A 14,605-nucleotide genomic window follows, 5' to 3' on the forward strand; every position below is an offset into this window, starting at 1 on the left:
GCGGGCTCCACTTGATTAAGTAGCAATGGAGGCAAAGCAGATCCAAGAGAATAAAAAAAAAAAAGAGAATAAAAAAAAAAAAAAGGAAGGAAAGAAAGAAAATTACAGTGTGGGAGGGTTTTTAGTGAAGTAGTTAACCAGGATGAATCAAGTGCTGGGTATGTGATATGTAATGGCTCTTAAGGGGTGTATCGGTCTGTATGACAAACAAATCACATCTGTAAAAATAAACATATCCAGCCTTTTCTTGGGCTGAACATATTTAATGTGTGTGTTTGGGAGGTTGCAGTGACGGAAACAGTGAAAATTTAAGTTGGAAGGGCTGAAGCCAGTGTTTAGGCTATTAAGGAAATGTAATTTTGCCAAACAAGAACTTTTACTTTAAATAAATGTTCATTTAAAAGAAGCCTACTTTAGTGTAATATATCATCACCATATCATACCATATCATCACGTGTAACACTGAGAATTAGAATAATTGTAATCCGAAAGTAATTTGAAGTTATTGTAATTTAAAGTTAAGAATGTAAAGATGAAGTTTGAATTGGTTATGTGATAAAATGGTGGACCGTTCACTGTATCAACTCACTGCAGCCAAATACTGTGCAGTAATTAGCAAACGTTTTGTAGAGAAATTAAAACAGGATGCACCTCAATTATTATTTGCACAGATACTACCAAATATATTCTGAGGTTGCACAGATTAAATTTCGGGAGCATGTGCGACCAAAATGTTCGCTATTTCGAGCTTTGCAGAACATCTGCACCCTTGTATGCCGTGTTAGGCCAGCTGCCTCTGTGCTTTACTAGAATTCATTCACATTTAAATTGACTGATTCGGGCATGTAACACAATTATAATTGAAAAGTATATTTTTACTAATATAATAAATTGGAAAAATCCTCACTAGGGATGTGCGATATGGACTTAAAACTATATCACAATATTTTCTGGTATTTATTGCGATAACGATTTCAATGACGATATAAATATGGTACCATTCACCACTGTTTTTGGCTACAAGACATAAGCCGCTTTCCGACCAAGTAGTTACAGGAACTTAGTTATAGGAACTGTCCACTTCTAAACAGTTCTATGAACTACTCTCCCTCAAACTCGGTTTTGCTGTTTGCGTTCGCACTGGCCAAGTGGCCATAGGAACTGGTAGGAGGGGTAAGGGAGTGACGCAAGCACGGTGACTTTTATTTTGACGGCGCGACGGACCTTTATTTTGGCGGCGCTGAGAACGCCAGAGCAAACAATGCTCGCATTCTCTGTTTATTAGTTAGCGATCTGTCTAACAGTACTGTTTAATATGTTATTAGATAGAACTGTTATAGAAAGTAGACAGGATATAAAAAAAAGGTTATTAGCCTATGCCGTGTGGTTGATGTCCAGTGTTGCTAGCTGGGCAGAAATACATAATCATGTTTGACTTGGTCCCCTCAAAGTTGCGTTGGATTTTCTCTTCAGCATAAAGGTTTAGAGACCCATCTATCACTGTTTTCCATGTTTGTATAGTTAGTTTCTGGAGTAAATATATAGGCTATAATCTAGGGTGACCATATTCCAGGACATGTCCGGCCGGGGTTTCGAGATCGCCCAAAATATCCGGGATACGGCTTTTGCTTTATCGTCGCCATTCATTTTGTTTACATGCACAACTTTTGATTCAGTAGGACTGAATTAATTCCGATTGGTTAATCTGAATGTAGTGTTTACATGAACGCTAAACAATTGATCGGTTGATGTGCGTTTTAGCATTGCTAAGAAAATTCCTGTGTTTTCGTCTCGATCGGGATCCGTGTGAAGCAGAATGCATGACCTGCAAAGCTGGCACGTACGTGTCAGTGTCAAATAATGTAATAATGTAAACATAATGAATGGCTACTGTAGAAAGCAAAAGCCGAATCCCGGGCATTTTGGGCGATCTCGAAATCCTGGCCAAACATGTCCTGGTTAAACAGGACGTATGGTCACCCTACTATAATCTGTGTGTTTACATTAGCCTATAGCTGTTTTAAAAATAGCGGGTGCTGGTGTTCCGCCTGCGTTCGGTCAATCAGCGAACACTAACGTCACGGGTAGTTCCTATAGTGCTGGTTTAGACCCTACTCTGAAGTAGGACCTAAATTAGTTCCTCCAAATGGAGTTCCTAGAACTAAAATCGTTCCTAGTTCCTGCGGCGCGAACACGCCGACATCCGGGTACTTTAGCCAATAGTTCTAGGAACTGTGAAAAGGTTCCTCTGGTCGGAAAGCGGCTATAGCTGCATGTAGTCTTGAGAGCCTCAGAAACACAAACACGGATCTAAAGTAAAACATACCCATCGTCAAATGGGCTCCTAATATATACCAATTACATAAAATAATTAATAAAAAAAAACAGTAAAAATCCAAACACCAGCCCTTGCAGATATAGATAAGTTGCAGATATACGTTTCTTCTGTAAAAGTGCAGACAATGTTTAAATAGTGCAGCTGTACTGAAAAACATCAGACAATAATCATTCAAATCAATTACAAGTTTGAAATGTAAAAAACTAACAATAATACTGATAAGATAATAATACCTACTACAAATTCTATTACTAATAACAATATAAATGGAACTAAGGATTGATGGGGTGGGTTCATGAATATTAATCACTTATGCGTTTGCGCATTAGTTTCTGCTTGCTCATAAAGGTTGAATAATTCTAAATTAACTCCATTATTTTTTACAGGAAAATACAACAAATAATAACGTTTACATGTAGAGCATTAATTCTGTTCAATGTGAGAAACACTGAGCGCTCTTAGTAAACCGGCAGCGAGTCGGGCGCCTCACACTAGTGTTTGCTGTGTGTCAGATACACTGTGCATTCATTAGGATGAACTGAAACAGTGCGCTTTACCAGTTCTAGATTGTAGAGGTAGTTCCTCGTTTAGCGATAAACTCCTACTCTGCTTCACGTACACCTTCCGCCATTTCGCTCTGCACGTGAGCTGCGAATGGGTCAAAAAAAGAAATACGTCATCAACTAGGCTTTATCGTTAATGAATAAAAATATGATTCTTTGATTAGAAAGTATAAAAAATATGATTCTTTGATTTATAGATTTTTTTGCAACACTTAACTGTCACTTTTGATCAATGTAATGTGATCAATGTAATGTGTCACTAATGAATAAAACTAATATTTTTCTCTACAAAAATCTTACTGACCTTATTTATATAGTGAAAAACAAAACAAACAAATAAAACACTGGGATTAAAATAATTTGGCAAAAAATTCAGCTTGAACTGAGAAGTTTACATGAACTGTGAAAATGAACTGTCTCACTAAATTGAATCTGATTTCCAAACACTACGCTACTTAGTGTTGGAGAGTACTGTAACTAACAAATCGCGGGAAGTCTAATTCTTATCGTGAGTACTGTGATACAAACTGAACTGTGAGTAATTTGAACCAATACACTTACTGAGCACTTAATAGGAAAACAGTCCTCGCTTTGCTCTCAAAACATCTTGGTTACTGTTGTAACCAGAGGCGGCCTTACAGTACCTATGTTTCACCCGTTTCAATTGAAACGGGCCCCGCCCTCCAAGGGGGCCCCCAACAGAACAGGAAAATCCCATTCATTTTCTCCCTAGGATATTTATTTTCAGACATAATGTCTAAAGTGGTCTCCAACACGTCGCTCGCGAGAGTAGCTCGTGGCCTGATTGGAGGTAGCTCGCCAAGGGCCGTTCACATATTGCGTCTTTTGCGCGCTCAAGTTCGTTATTTCAAATAATTGAAGCGACGCCTAATTTTTTCCATGCGCAACGAGTCAATATGAAGGATGGGGGTGCACCCAAACTACGGGTGTTTTTTTCTTCTCCGTAAATAAATCTTCTAGCAGAGCTACAGCAAGCGTTTTTCGGTGGTGGAAATCCATTAGCTATTAAAACTTGTCTGTCGTTGTGGAGAGCGCATGACATAGCAACGACAGACGCCATGGGAAAATCGGACCGAATTTTACTATTAATAATAAAAGATAAGCTTATGTGTAAATGTCAGTATTTTGTCTTTTTTGAATCATTCTTTTTATAAAAATGATTTAAAGGCTGAAATATGCGAGGTTTATCTTTTTATAAAAACTTTTTTGTCAAAACTTTATTTGAACTTGTACATGTTAGTAGCAAGACACTCCTTTCAAATTTGGCCATCATTTTTAATGTTACTATTTTAATGTTTATGTAAACAAAAAGTGCATGTTGATGGTAAGTTTATTTGTTATTTGCTGGTTTTCGACATAAAACTTGGTGAATTGATTTTATTGTGTAGTATTAGTACTTTTTGAACAGGATTATGTGATAACCATGCTCATTTTGTTCACTATAATCATGAAATTACATTTTCATACCATTTCATCTCTAGTTATGATGCACTATAAAATCAACAATAATTATGTGTTTGTACAGTATAATAAATTTTTTTTATATGTCAATTAAGGGTGACATATATAGGCCTACAATAACTCGTTTAGGTCTAAAACAGTTAGCATAGTTGTTAATATGAGAGTTATGAGACATTATTTAAGAGATTTAATTATTGCATATAGCTCTCGGCCACTTTAATTTTTAAAAAGTAGCTAAAAAAGGTTGGAGACCCCTAAACCATCCAAGTTAGATTGACCACGAGCTACGAGGTTGTGAAACGAAAGTTTCTGCTCCTATAAAAGCCACAAAGTATAAAAATCAACCTTGTTATTTGCGATCTTCTGGAGAAATACTACACTACCCATAATTCTAAGCAAAACACTGACGTCTCTGATTGGTCGAACTTGAGTCGCGCCGCGGTTACCATGGCGACGTTTACCGCCCCCGCGAACGGTGATCTGAAGTAAATAAATACCGGTAGTTTATGTGTTTATACTTTGCCTTTTTTCCGTAAGGTTAAAACTTTGTTTTTTTTGAGCAGGGAAATAATTTGAATAGGAAATGAAACGTACATGCCAGTGGTGCCTGTTCATGAAGCTGAAAGTGCGCGTAATAAAATAATATGATGCAAACCAACAAGAATCCTTGCTTTTTCTGCTCATGTTTACATTTTATGTGGGCAGGGCCCCATATTAGTTATTGAAACGGGTCCCCAGATGCTTAAGGCCCCTGGTTGTAACCCCTGTTCCCTGGTGGAGGGAACGAGACGTTGTGTCGATATACGGACACTTGGGGTCACACTTAAAAGCCCCAAACACCTCTGATACTTTGAGAAAAGCCGAATTGGCGAGTGGAATTTGCATGCGCCACTCCATCGGACATACGGGTATAAAACTAGATGGTGTGCATCTACTCATTCGGGTTTGTGCTAAGAAGCTGAGAGCGTGTCCCGGACATTCAGTGGGATTCTGGGAAATCACAACATATGGAGAATTTAGCTTAAGTACACGGGCTGACCTGAAAAGTCATACTTCACGAGTACTGGGCCTGGGCCTAACATAATAGTGTTGCCCATTTAAGTGATGACTGATTGGTGTTAATAGCCTGAAGTGTACCAAGACATTGGCACATTTCCCTTAACACCATTACGTCACCACTACCAGCCTGGACTGTTCACACACTGTAGGTACAGTTCATGGATTAATCCGTTTGCTGTCAAATTCTGAGATTCATCAGACCAGGCTGTTTTTCCAGTGTTTCTATTTTTGGCAAACCTGTGCACACTCATATTTCTGTTCTTGGCTGACAGAAGTGAACCTTACATGGTCTACTGCTGTTGTAGCATAACTGCCGCAAGTTTCCACATGCTGTGCATTATGTCTCAAGATCAGAAGGATTAACCGAAAAAATGGACCACCTCCCTACAGCTTTCAAAAGAAAATAAATAGAGAATCTCTTACAAGAGGACTGAAGATAATTTCTTTGGAATATTACAACAAGAAGTTAACACAAACACCAACATGAAGTCAACAGAAGGGACTGTTGCTCCAGTTCTCCACACTCCAAACATCTCAGCTCTGCCTTGTAACTCCAGACAACTCCTCCAGTGGACCAATCAGGATAGCAGGATAGGATCCTCAAATCAATCAATCAATCAATTAATCAATCAGTCAATCAATCAATCAATCAATCAATCAATCAATCAATCAATCAATCAGGATAGGATCACCAAATGATTGAACTCCACCTGATAGTCTTTGTTTTAGAGAAAGAAAACAAACAGAACAAAGGGGCTATTTACACAACACCGTTTTAAACTAAAAACGTAAAAAATTTGTATGCATTTTGGCCGTTCGTTTACACGACAACAGCGTTTTGGTTTCAAAGTGCAAGTTTTTGAAAACGGTCTCTGTGTAAACAACAAAAACCCGAATCTCTGAGGACGATGACGTCATGCACATGCGTATTACGTGTTCAGTCTGTAGTGTTTCATCGCCATCTAATGGCCTGGCAGCAGAATACAACGTTTGTAGTCGTTTTTTTGCGGATCCGTGTCGTGCCGCATCATTTTTTTGATGATGGTGTCGTCTGTGCGCAGAAAACTCAAAGGAAAAACTTCTCAGTTTTAAGCATATCGTTGTCGTGTAAACGTATCCAAAGAAAGCAGAGAAGAAAAAAAACACTCCCACTTATATACAAATCCTAGGATGTAACAAATGCTTACTCTGGTCACCACAGTCACACAGAGTGTTTATCTGAGTTGAGCTTTGTGGTCTGCTCGCGAGTGTGGATTTGGTTTGAGTGTGTCAAATCAAATCCACCACACATATCTTACCGTTTCCTTCAAATTCTGTCCTTCAAATACAAAAGTATTTTTCATTATATTGGGAAGAGCACGAAAATGGCTACCATTAGGCTCCTGTCTGTCTGCGCACGACACCAACAGCACCTGCGTGAGCAGAGGTTTTGTCTTTGTTGCTAAGCCATATCTCTTAGACGGAGCAAGTGCTCATCATTGATCATTATTCACACGAACATATTTTCTCAGAACACGAGTTCTGCTATTTAGAACACAATTCAATTGCGGCAAGCAATCATCGCTGTAGTTAAAACATTATAACACAGCATTCCACAGGAAAAGTGTTCAAAAAGTGCATTCCACAGGAAAAGTATTCAAAAAGTGCATTCCACAGGAAAAGTATTCAAAAAGTGCATTCCACAGGAAAAGTGCTTTCCTGTAGCTCAAACAGTAGAGCGTGGGAAAGCAAAAACTGATAAGAATGTAAATGTGTACCTTGAAATGCAATGTAAGTCCCTTTGGATAAAAGTGTCTGCCAAATGCATAAATGCAAAAGCAGCGCATCCACTACAAATATTTATATTTAAATTAAAATAAATATATATTGTAGCCTAACTTCTGGATAATTGCTTCATGGAATGTCAGTGCTTAACTCCATTTAATGAGAGTGGAATACTTGATCTAAATGTGTATATCAGATGTAAAGCAGTTTAAATCATTCTGTTTACTTCGCCCACTCCAGTAAAAGAGTGTGTATGCGCGGTCTAGAGTGTCCGTACGGTGCGCACACATTTATGCCTAGTTTATTTTTTATAAATCCTCATGTGCGTGGAAAATTGTGTACGCAACATTTATACATCAGTCCCCAGGGGCCTCATTTATCAACAGTGCGTAGAAAAGGTTCTATATTTAGACCTACGAATGTACAAATAAATCCATGTTTATCAAACATGTGCACGTGGTTCTTACCCACACCAGTAAGAAATCATTGTTGATAAATCCCACATTTTCTTAAGCACCATGCTTGTTCACGTTTACGGTCATTTGCATTCAGAAACGTCTCCAATGGACCATATACGGTCACAAACACCTCCCTTTATAAATCACGAGAATGTATTCACCAAAATCATGGCAAAGAGAGGCAAAAGAGAAACTTCTCAGAAACAGAAATTGACGTGCTGGTCAGCCAAGTGGAAGAAAACCACAAAGTGTTATTTGGGCCACTCATTTCCGACATAAACAAAAGAAATTTTTTTACCTGGGAGAAAATAACGGCTGCTGTTAATTCTGTTGGGTCAGAGGAAAAAACACAGCCAGAAATAACAAAGAAAGGGTTTGACATTAAAACCGCTGCCAAAAAAAAGGTCACAAATTGGAAATATCTACTACTGGAGTAGGACAATAAACACTTGAACTATGACATTAGTAATAGAGTATTTGCAATTAAAGGACACGCGGCAGCACAGCTGTGCTTATATTTACACACATTCCTACATGTAAGTTCAAGTTGGTAGATGGTACACTTTGTGTGAAACTGTTCTTGCGTACTCATTACGCACACATCTGTGTGTATGCACTGTTGATTAATGAGGCACCTGGGCTTTTACCATTTAGGGGGGGGGGGGGGGGACTAGATGGGAGATTAACATGTCGTTCTCTGGGAAAGGGAGGATCCTGTAAAAATTACTATCTTGCAAAAACATTATGTTTTCAGTCATGCATACCATTGCTTCCTTCTTTAGAAAACAACAGGAAGGTCATTACACATCTTGTTAATGCAAAATTATACACTGCAAAAATGCTTTTCTTACTTAGTATTTTTGTCTTGTTTCCTGTTTCCTTAAATCAAGATGCATTTACATAGATAAGTAAAATGGCAAAAAAAAAAGCAAGCAAGCAAGCAAAATCATCTGCCAATGGAGTAAAAAATATAATCTTAATTAAAACGGATTTTTTTTTTGGGACATAGTAATCTTCCTCTCCCATAGCAAATATGATTGGAATTGTTCCTCAGGGCATTTACACTGTATTATCTGATGTAATACTGTAGCTGTCGGTTGCATTGTCATAAAATGCTATCAGTCTTGTAAAGAAATTCAAGTCATTGCTGCTTTTGGGAAATGTCTGAACTTGTTGAAGCTCTATTTCTCATTACTTAAGCTATCGTATCAAATAAATACCAAAGGTTTTCTTTAGCAGTAGATAAGGTATAAAGTTGTTCCTTTAAGGGAACCGTTGTACCGCTAAACGTACAATTTGTGCACATTTTTTTTTCTGACAGTGCAGGAGTTCTTGCATGCATTACTTGGTTTAATGGAGAAAGTAAAAAAAAATGCCCCTAATTACACAATGCAGACACACTTTTGTGTGATCAGTTTGTGGAGAATGTTTGTATTTGTGCTCTTCATGGGGAGCTTAAGCGATTTGTATGTAATAAATGGGAATTTGAGGCAGTATTGTTAAGTAGAATTGTCATTCCTAGTGTTACACCTCTAGAATTGGTTGAGTTAAAGGAAATACCAAAGCAGCAACAGAGACAACTAGATCAGCTTACCCAAAATTGTTATTCATTATTTCAGGTTAAAGGACAAATCCAGTGAAAAAAAGGAACCTAGGGGTAATTAACACATGGTTACCGAGTCGATCGTTCCCTGCGATGCGTTTTCATGAAAATCGAATGTATAGAGTTTTATCTTTAAAATCAGATTAGCTCATAACGCTAGTATATGGGGCACAGAGTAAGTAAAAGTAAATCGCTAGTTAATACCACTAACAAGGCTCAAAATAGCCTCACACTAACACGGTAGCATAATGAGGGTCCTTACATACAAACCGAAGCATTGAGAACTTTGTAAGTGTACAGACAGTTTAATACACTCTAAAAAATGCTGGGTTGTTTCTGTAAACAAATTGTTGGGTTGATTGTGCTGGGTCAAAAAGTTGGGTTGTTTGGGGTACTGTAAACACATTATTGGGTTGCTCGTGCTGGGTCAAATGAGTTGTAAAGGGGGTCATTCACAAATAAACGCTGGTTGGGTTATTTTGACCCAGCAACTGGTTACTTTTTTCATTCTTTCCGGAACTTTCTGGATTCTTCACTTCTGACTTGAGGAGCACGCCACTCGGAGCAGGCAGTGTTTTATGGTAAGTTAATATGTTTACCTATATTTTTAATAAGTTGTGGTGGTAGCAGCAAGCTAATTTCACTGTTCAACATACAGTCCTTGATATGGAAGTGTGAGGGGTAACGTATTTATTCTGTGAAACATTAATTAGCCACAGCTAGCCGGTTAGAATTTTTGACAAAATGCCGCATGTTAAATCCTTAGTTGAAATTAAACCAGATATATCAGCAGCCTTTTTGAAAATTTTAATTCTAAATTTATCATGTAATTATCGTAGGCCTATTCATTGTGGACGTTGCGTATTTAAAAGTGAGAAAAGCTTTTGTATGAAATCCATACGCGCAGTTTCCCTCACAGGGCTCGCACGTAAAATCAGCGGGAAATGAGTCTCTAATGTAACTTACGTTAGGCTAGCTAGTGAGTTGTGAGTGAAAAGTCTGCTGGTGTAGTTTTAGAAATACTCGTCTGAAGAAGTGACTGAGGTAAGTTCCAGCACAGTCTGCATGTGTCTTGTCTGTAATGTCTCGAACCATCGTTTCTGCCCAAAAAAAAGGCTTTCAAGAGCCTTGATATAGCCTTTTTTAGTAAATGTATGACTTGCAATCTTTATAAACATCGACTGAGGAAAGGAGAAATAGCGCTAGTTTTGAGAAGAAAAGTATACCCGTTTAGTTGAACGAATGATCGTCAATATTTAAAACTTAAAAAATGTAAACTTACATGATAGCCTACCCTGTCATCTTTCATTTTATTGTGTGTAAGTTTAGTTAACATCTAAACGGGCGATCATCAGCGCTGCCAGTCAGGAGATTAACGAGCAGCTTTGAGGGTTTGTGAATTTTAATGTTAAAGACACTATATCAACATTATAGTAATATTTTACTTTTAATAAAATAATGTTTTATTTTAATGCCTTAATGTTGATAATATTTGTCAAAATTACTCTTTTATTAGCCTACTATTACTATAATTCAGTTTGCAATACTGAATGCACATTTTGTTTGTTTTTCACATTTGGTCATTTGGTAATGTTTGCAATAATTTTAATTGCATATTCAGTAATAAATTGATACTTCCACAAAAAAAGCTTAACTTGCATGTCAGTTTTATTGCAACACTCTAAGTGATTGTCCGGGAAGCACACACTCTGTCAGTTTAAATTTAAACTAAAACGCATCTCTTTGGAATTCATATAGAAAATTATACATTTCTGTTATTCAAATCAGTTAAATGATTATTAGGCTGCATAGGTCAGCCGGAACCGTGGACACTTTCCTATAACACCTGATGTACTCATTATTTAATAAGAAGAATGGCATCTATGCTAATGTATGTCTTTCTGTTCATTCTTAAGTTTACTGAAGTCAGCCGGATCCAGGCCGTATGCAGATCAGATGGTGGACCTGCGTCTGGACCCATCCATGACGCTTTCCTGAAGTGCCAGCCTCATCAGCCCTGTGAAGGCCTCATCGACACGACTGATCCTCAACAAACTCGTCTCCATACCGGTGTGATGACTCCGACTTCCAACCAGATGGAACTGGATAAATATTCTGAATGTTCTTATTCAATCTGACCTCTGACCTGTAAAGCTGCCTGGATCATAATCATACACTGTTCGCTCGATGGCCAGAGGAGAACTGAATGCCTGAGCCTTCTCTCAAGGTTTTTTTCTCCATTCTGTCACTGATGAGTTTTGGTTCCTTGCCACTGTCGCCTTGGCTTTTGGCTTGCTTAGTTGGGGACATTTAATATTCAACAATATTATTGATTTGCCTTAAGGTGGACGATGACGCAATTTTCTTCTAGAAACAAACTTTGTTGTATTATATTCATGTTACAGTATCACTGAAGCTGCTTTGATACAATCTGTATTGTAAAAAGCGCTATATAAATAAAAATGACTTGACTTGATCAACAGGTGAGGACCAACATGGTTGAATATTTACAAAATGAGATGACTGGTGAATTGCTGCACATTCTGTGCCTCAGGGATGAAATGAGGGGGACATGTCAGACCTTTGACATTGATTAACATTTGTATTTGATAAAGAAAAGTATTAAAGAAATGTATAAAATAAAATAAAAAATTAGATTGAAATCATACAGTGGCCTCTCTGGTTTATTGTATTACAGAGATAATAATTATTTTACATTCATAATATAACAAATATTTGTTTCTAATTTTATTAAGGCAATGAGACAAGAAATAACCCAGCACATGAGTAAGACTTAACCCAGCAAGAGGGTTAATTTCACCCACTGATTGGGTCAAATGAATGACCCAGAAATATGGGTCAAATGGCAAAAACCCAGCACTTGGGTCAAACCAACCCAGCGCGTGTTCTGTCCAATAGTGACCCAGCAGTGTGGTTAAGGTTGGGTTATTTTTTAACCCAGCAGTTTTTAGAGTGTAAGAAGATACTTTATAAAGACAGTACATTACGCGTTTACATGCAGGATCCATCTTGGAAAACAGTCTCGACTAATCGAGTCACGAACGCCGTGCTACGTTAGATTTCACTATGCGTAATTCCTATCGACCAGCTCACTTAGCACGGCGTTCGTGACTCGATTAGTCGAGACTGTTTTCCAAGATGACGCCTGTCTGTAAACGCGTAATGTACCTCATTATGCTACCGTGTTAGTGTGAGGCTATTTTGATCCATGTTAGTGGTATTAACTAGCGATTTACTTTTACTTACTCTGTGCCCCATATACTAGTGTTATGAGCTAATCTGTTTTTAAAGATAAAACTCTATACATTCGATTTTCATGAAAACGCATCGCAGGGAACGATCGACTCGGTAACCATGTGTTAATTACCCCTAGGTTCATTTTTCACTGGATTTGTCCTTTAAGCGTAATTGGCCAACTGGTTATTTGCAGGAGGTGTCAGAATCCTGGGCGTTATGCCAGTGATGGGGCTCCTTTGGGTCCTAATCATCAGATTGGATCTGGCACTAACAATCATGCACCAAAATGGCTTTGCATTGAAATTTGTTCAGGCTGGTGAAGTTGGGTCATAAACTTACAGTATTAGATAACAGTCAGCCGTGGGGGGAATGTGTTTGGAGAATTTTCAGGAAGCCCATGAATCATTTAGACAACACGAGTTAAACAGTGTTTGACACAACAACTGTGTGGCTGTTTCCCAGTGGAAAGAGAGAAAGTATTTGTAGCTTTGTTTTGTCCTTAAATATCTTTTTTTTAAAAGAAGACCCCATACATTTTTTGACAAATTATCTGGCACCTGGCACTTTGCACTTGTTTTATTTTAAACCCAAGCATTGATATTTATAATTTGTTATTTTTTACTCTCTTCTTATAAATTTTGTGTCTGAAAGGGAAACTCCTACAAACACGTGCAATAAAGGTCAGCCCAAAAATAACTGTGTCCACGCCTGCCTTTTCAGAGCTCATTTTCACTGCGTGTCTTTAGTAAATCCTGAGCGTAGTTTTTTAATGGTAAAAGAGGGTTTGCGCTGGTGCAAGCTGTTAATACTGTAAATCTGGCCCCATGTGTATTATGTGGCATTTTAGTTCATATTACTCTTGCCACATTCTGATTTCTCTGAGACGCATGGAGACAGCAACACAGCTTTGTGCTCAATTCATTAATAGAGTTTACACTCACTGACTTCACACACTCATTATTGCGTAGTGATTTTAGAGGTTTATCATGTTTTCCCCTGGCTCATCTGTTATCCAGCAAACACGAGGAGTGACTGTATCTGCCAAATTTATTTTATTTTTATTTTTATAGAATTATTCGTTATTCGTTTCGAAGCCATTATCCGAGCCTTTCCGAATAAGGTATTCGGCTTTGGCCACATACATCCCTATTGGGTAAATGCTGCAACAAAGGGTTTTCAGTGTATTAAAAGTTATAACAAAACTGACTTTTTTGAGAAGCCTGAAAGAAGCTTGTGTCCATGTCAGAGCTTGTGTCTGACACAATCTACAGTTTCATCATCCTTGGGTACAGCTTGACCTTATTTTATTTAGCTTTCCAGTGGAAAGTCTTCTCGAAGACTGAAGCATGTATGTTTATCTCCTCCTGTTCCTGTTTTATTTGGCTTTGCTTAAAGTAATTTAGAATGATACCAAAATCATTCTGGATCGTGGCCTTAAAACTACGGTACAGACCAAACTGTTGCAGCCCTAATATGTAATTCATATTTAAGAACTTTAAGAACTTGAAACATCTGTTGTGCTTTCTGGAGCTGTGCAGTGAGGGCTAGCCAAACACAGTTTTTTTTTGCAGTGCTTGACAGTGATATATAACACACAGATGGCTAGAGTGATTCTTGGTCCTTTAATTCCTGTCCGTGAGAAACTCAGCTCATTCACTTTAACTTCAATCCCAGACGCTTTCCTTATCTAGTCTTACACAACTTGACAGCATCTGTTAGGAATTGCAGAGGGAGTCCCTAAGTGTAATACTTACAGAGGCCAAAAAACTGTAAACACTGAAAAGTCTATAAAACATGGGAAAAGTGGACTCTGAATTAAATTAATTCACTTGATTTTAATTTTTTGTTTTCTCTGCAGGGAAGATATTTAAGTCTGTGCCAGGAAAACTAATGAAAGAGGTAAGAATTTGGATTTTATATTCTCAATGAATTTCCACTGTAAAGCGCACTGAAATCAAAACAAATTCCTAGTCTTCTAATGAACAGTTCATCATTTCACATTACTCCAAATGTATGTTGTCCAGCTGATCTTAAGCAGCCTTTGTTTGCATGCACATCTGCCATGCCAACTATAGCTGGT

The 14,605-nt window shown here is 37.9% G+C and overlaps 1 protein-coding gene and 1 long non-coding RNA gene across 8 annotated transcripts in view; both read left to right on the plus strand.

The window, feature by feature from the left end:
* The window catches only part of snx14 (sorting nexin 14), a 53,046-nt gene that overhangs the window by 26,683 nt on the left and 11,758 nt on the right, over positions 1-14,605 (plus strand). For all 7 annotated transcript variants that reach the window (XM_084092001.1, XM_084092002.1, XM_084092003.1 and 4 more), the window contains one exon: positions 14,384-14,424. In XM_084092001.1, the coding sequence (XP_083948127.1) occupies positions 14,384-14,424 (41 nt within the window). The remainder of the gene's footprint in view (positions 1-14,383; positions 14,425-14,605) is intronic.
* Positions 9,445-11,749, plus strand: LOC311069078. The gene is made up of 2 exons (XR_014603471.1): positions 9,445-9,848; positions 11,184-11,749. It is a non-coding gene; the product is annotated as an uncharacterized lncRNA (long non-coding RNA).

Source organism: Abramis brama (genome assembly GCF_963993115.1).
Source record: "Abramis brama genome assembly, chromosome: 18".
Classification (NCBI taxonomy): Eukaryota; Metazoa; Chordata; class Actinopteri; order Cypriniformes; family Leuciscidae; genus Abramis; species Abramis brama.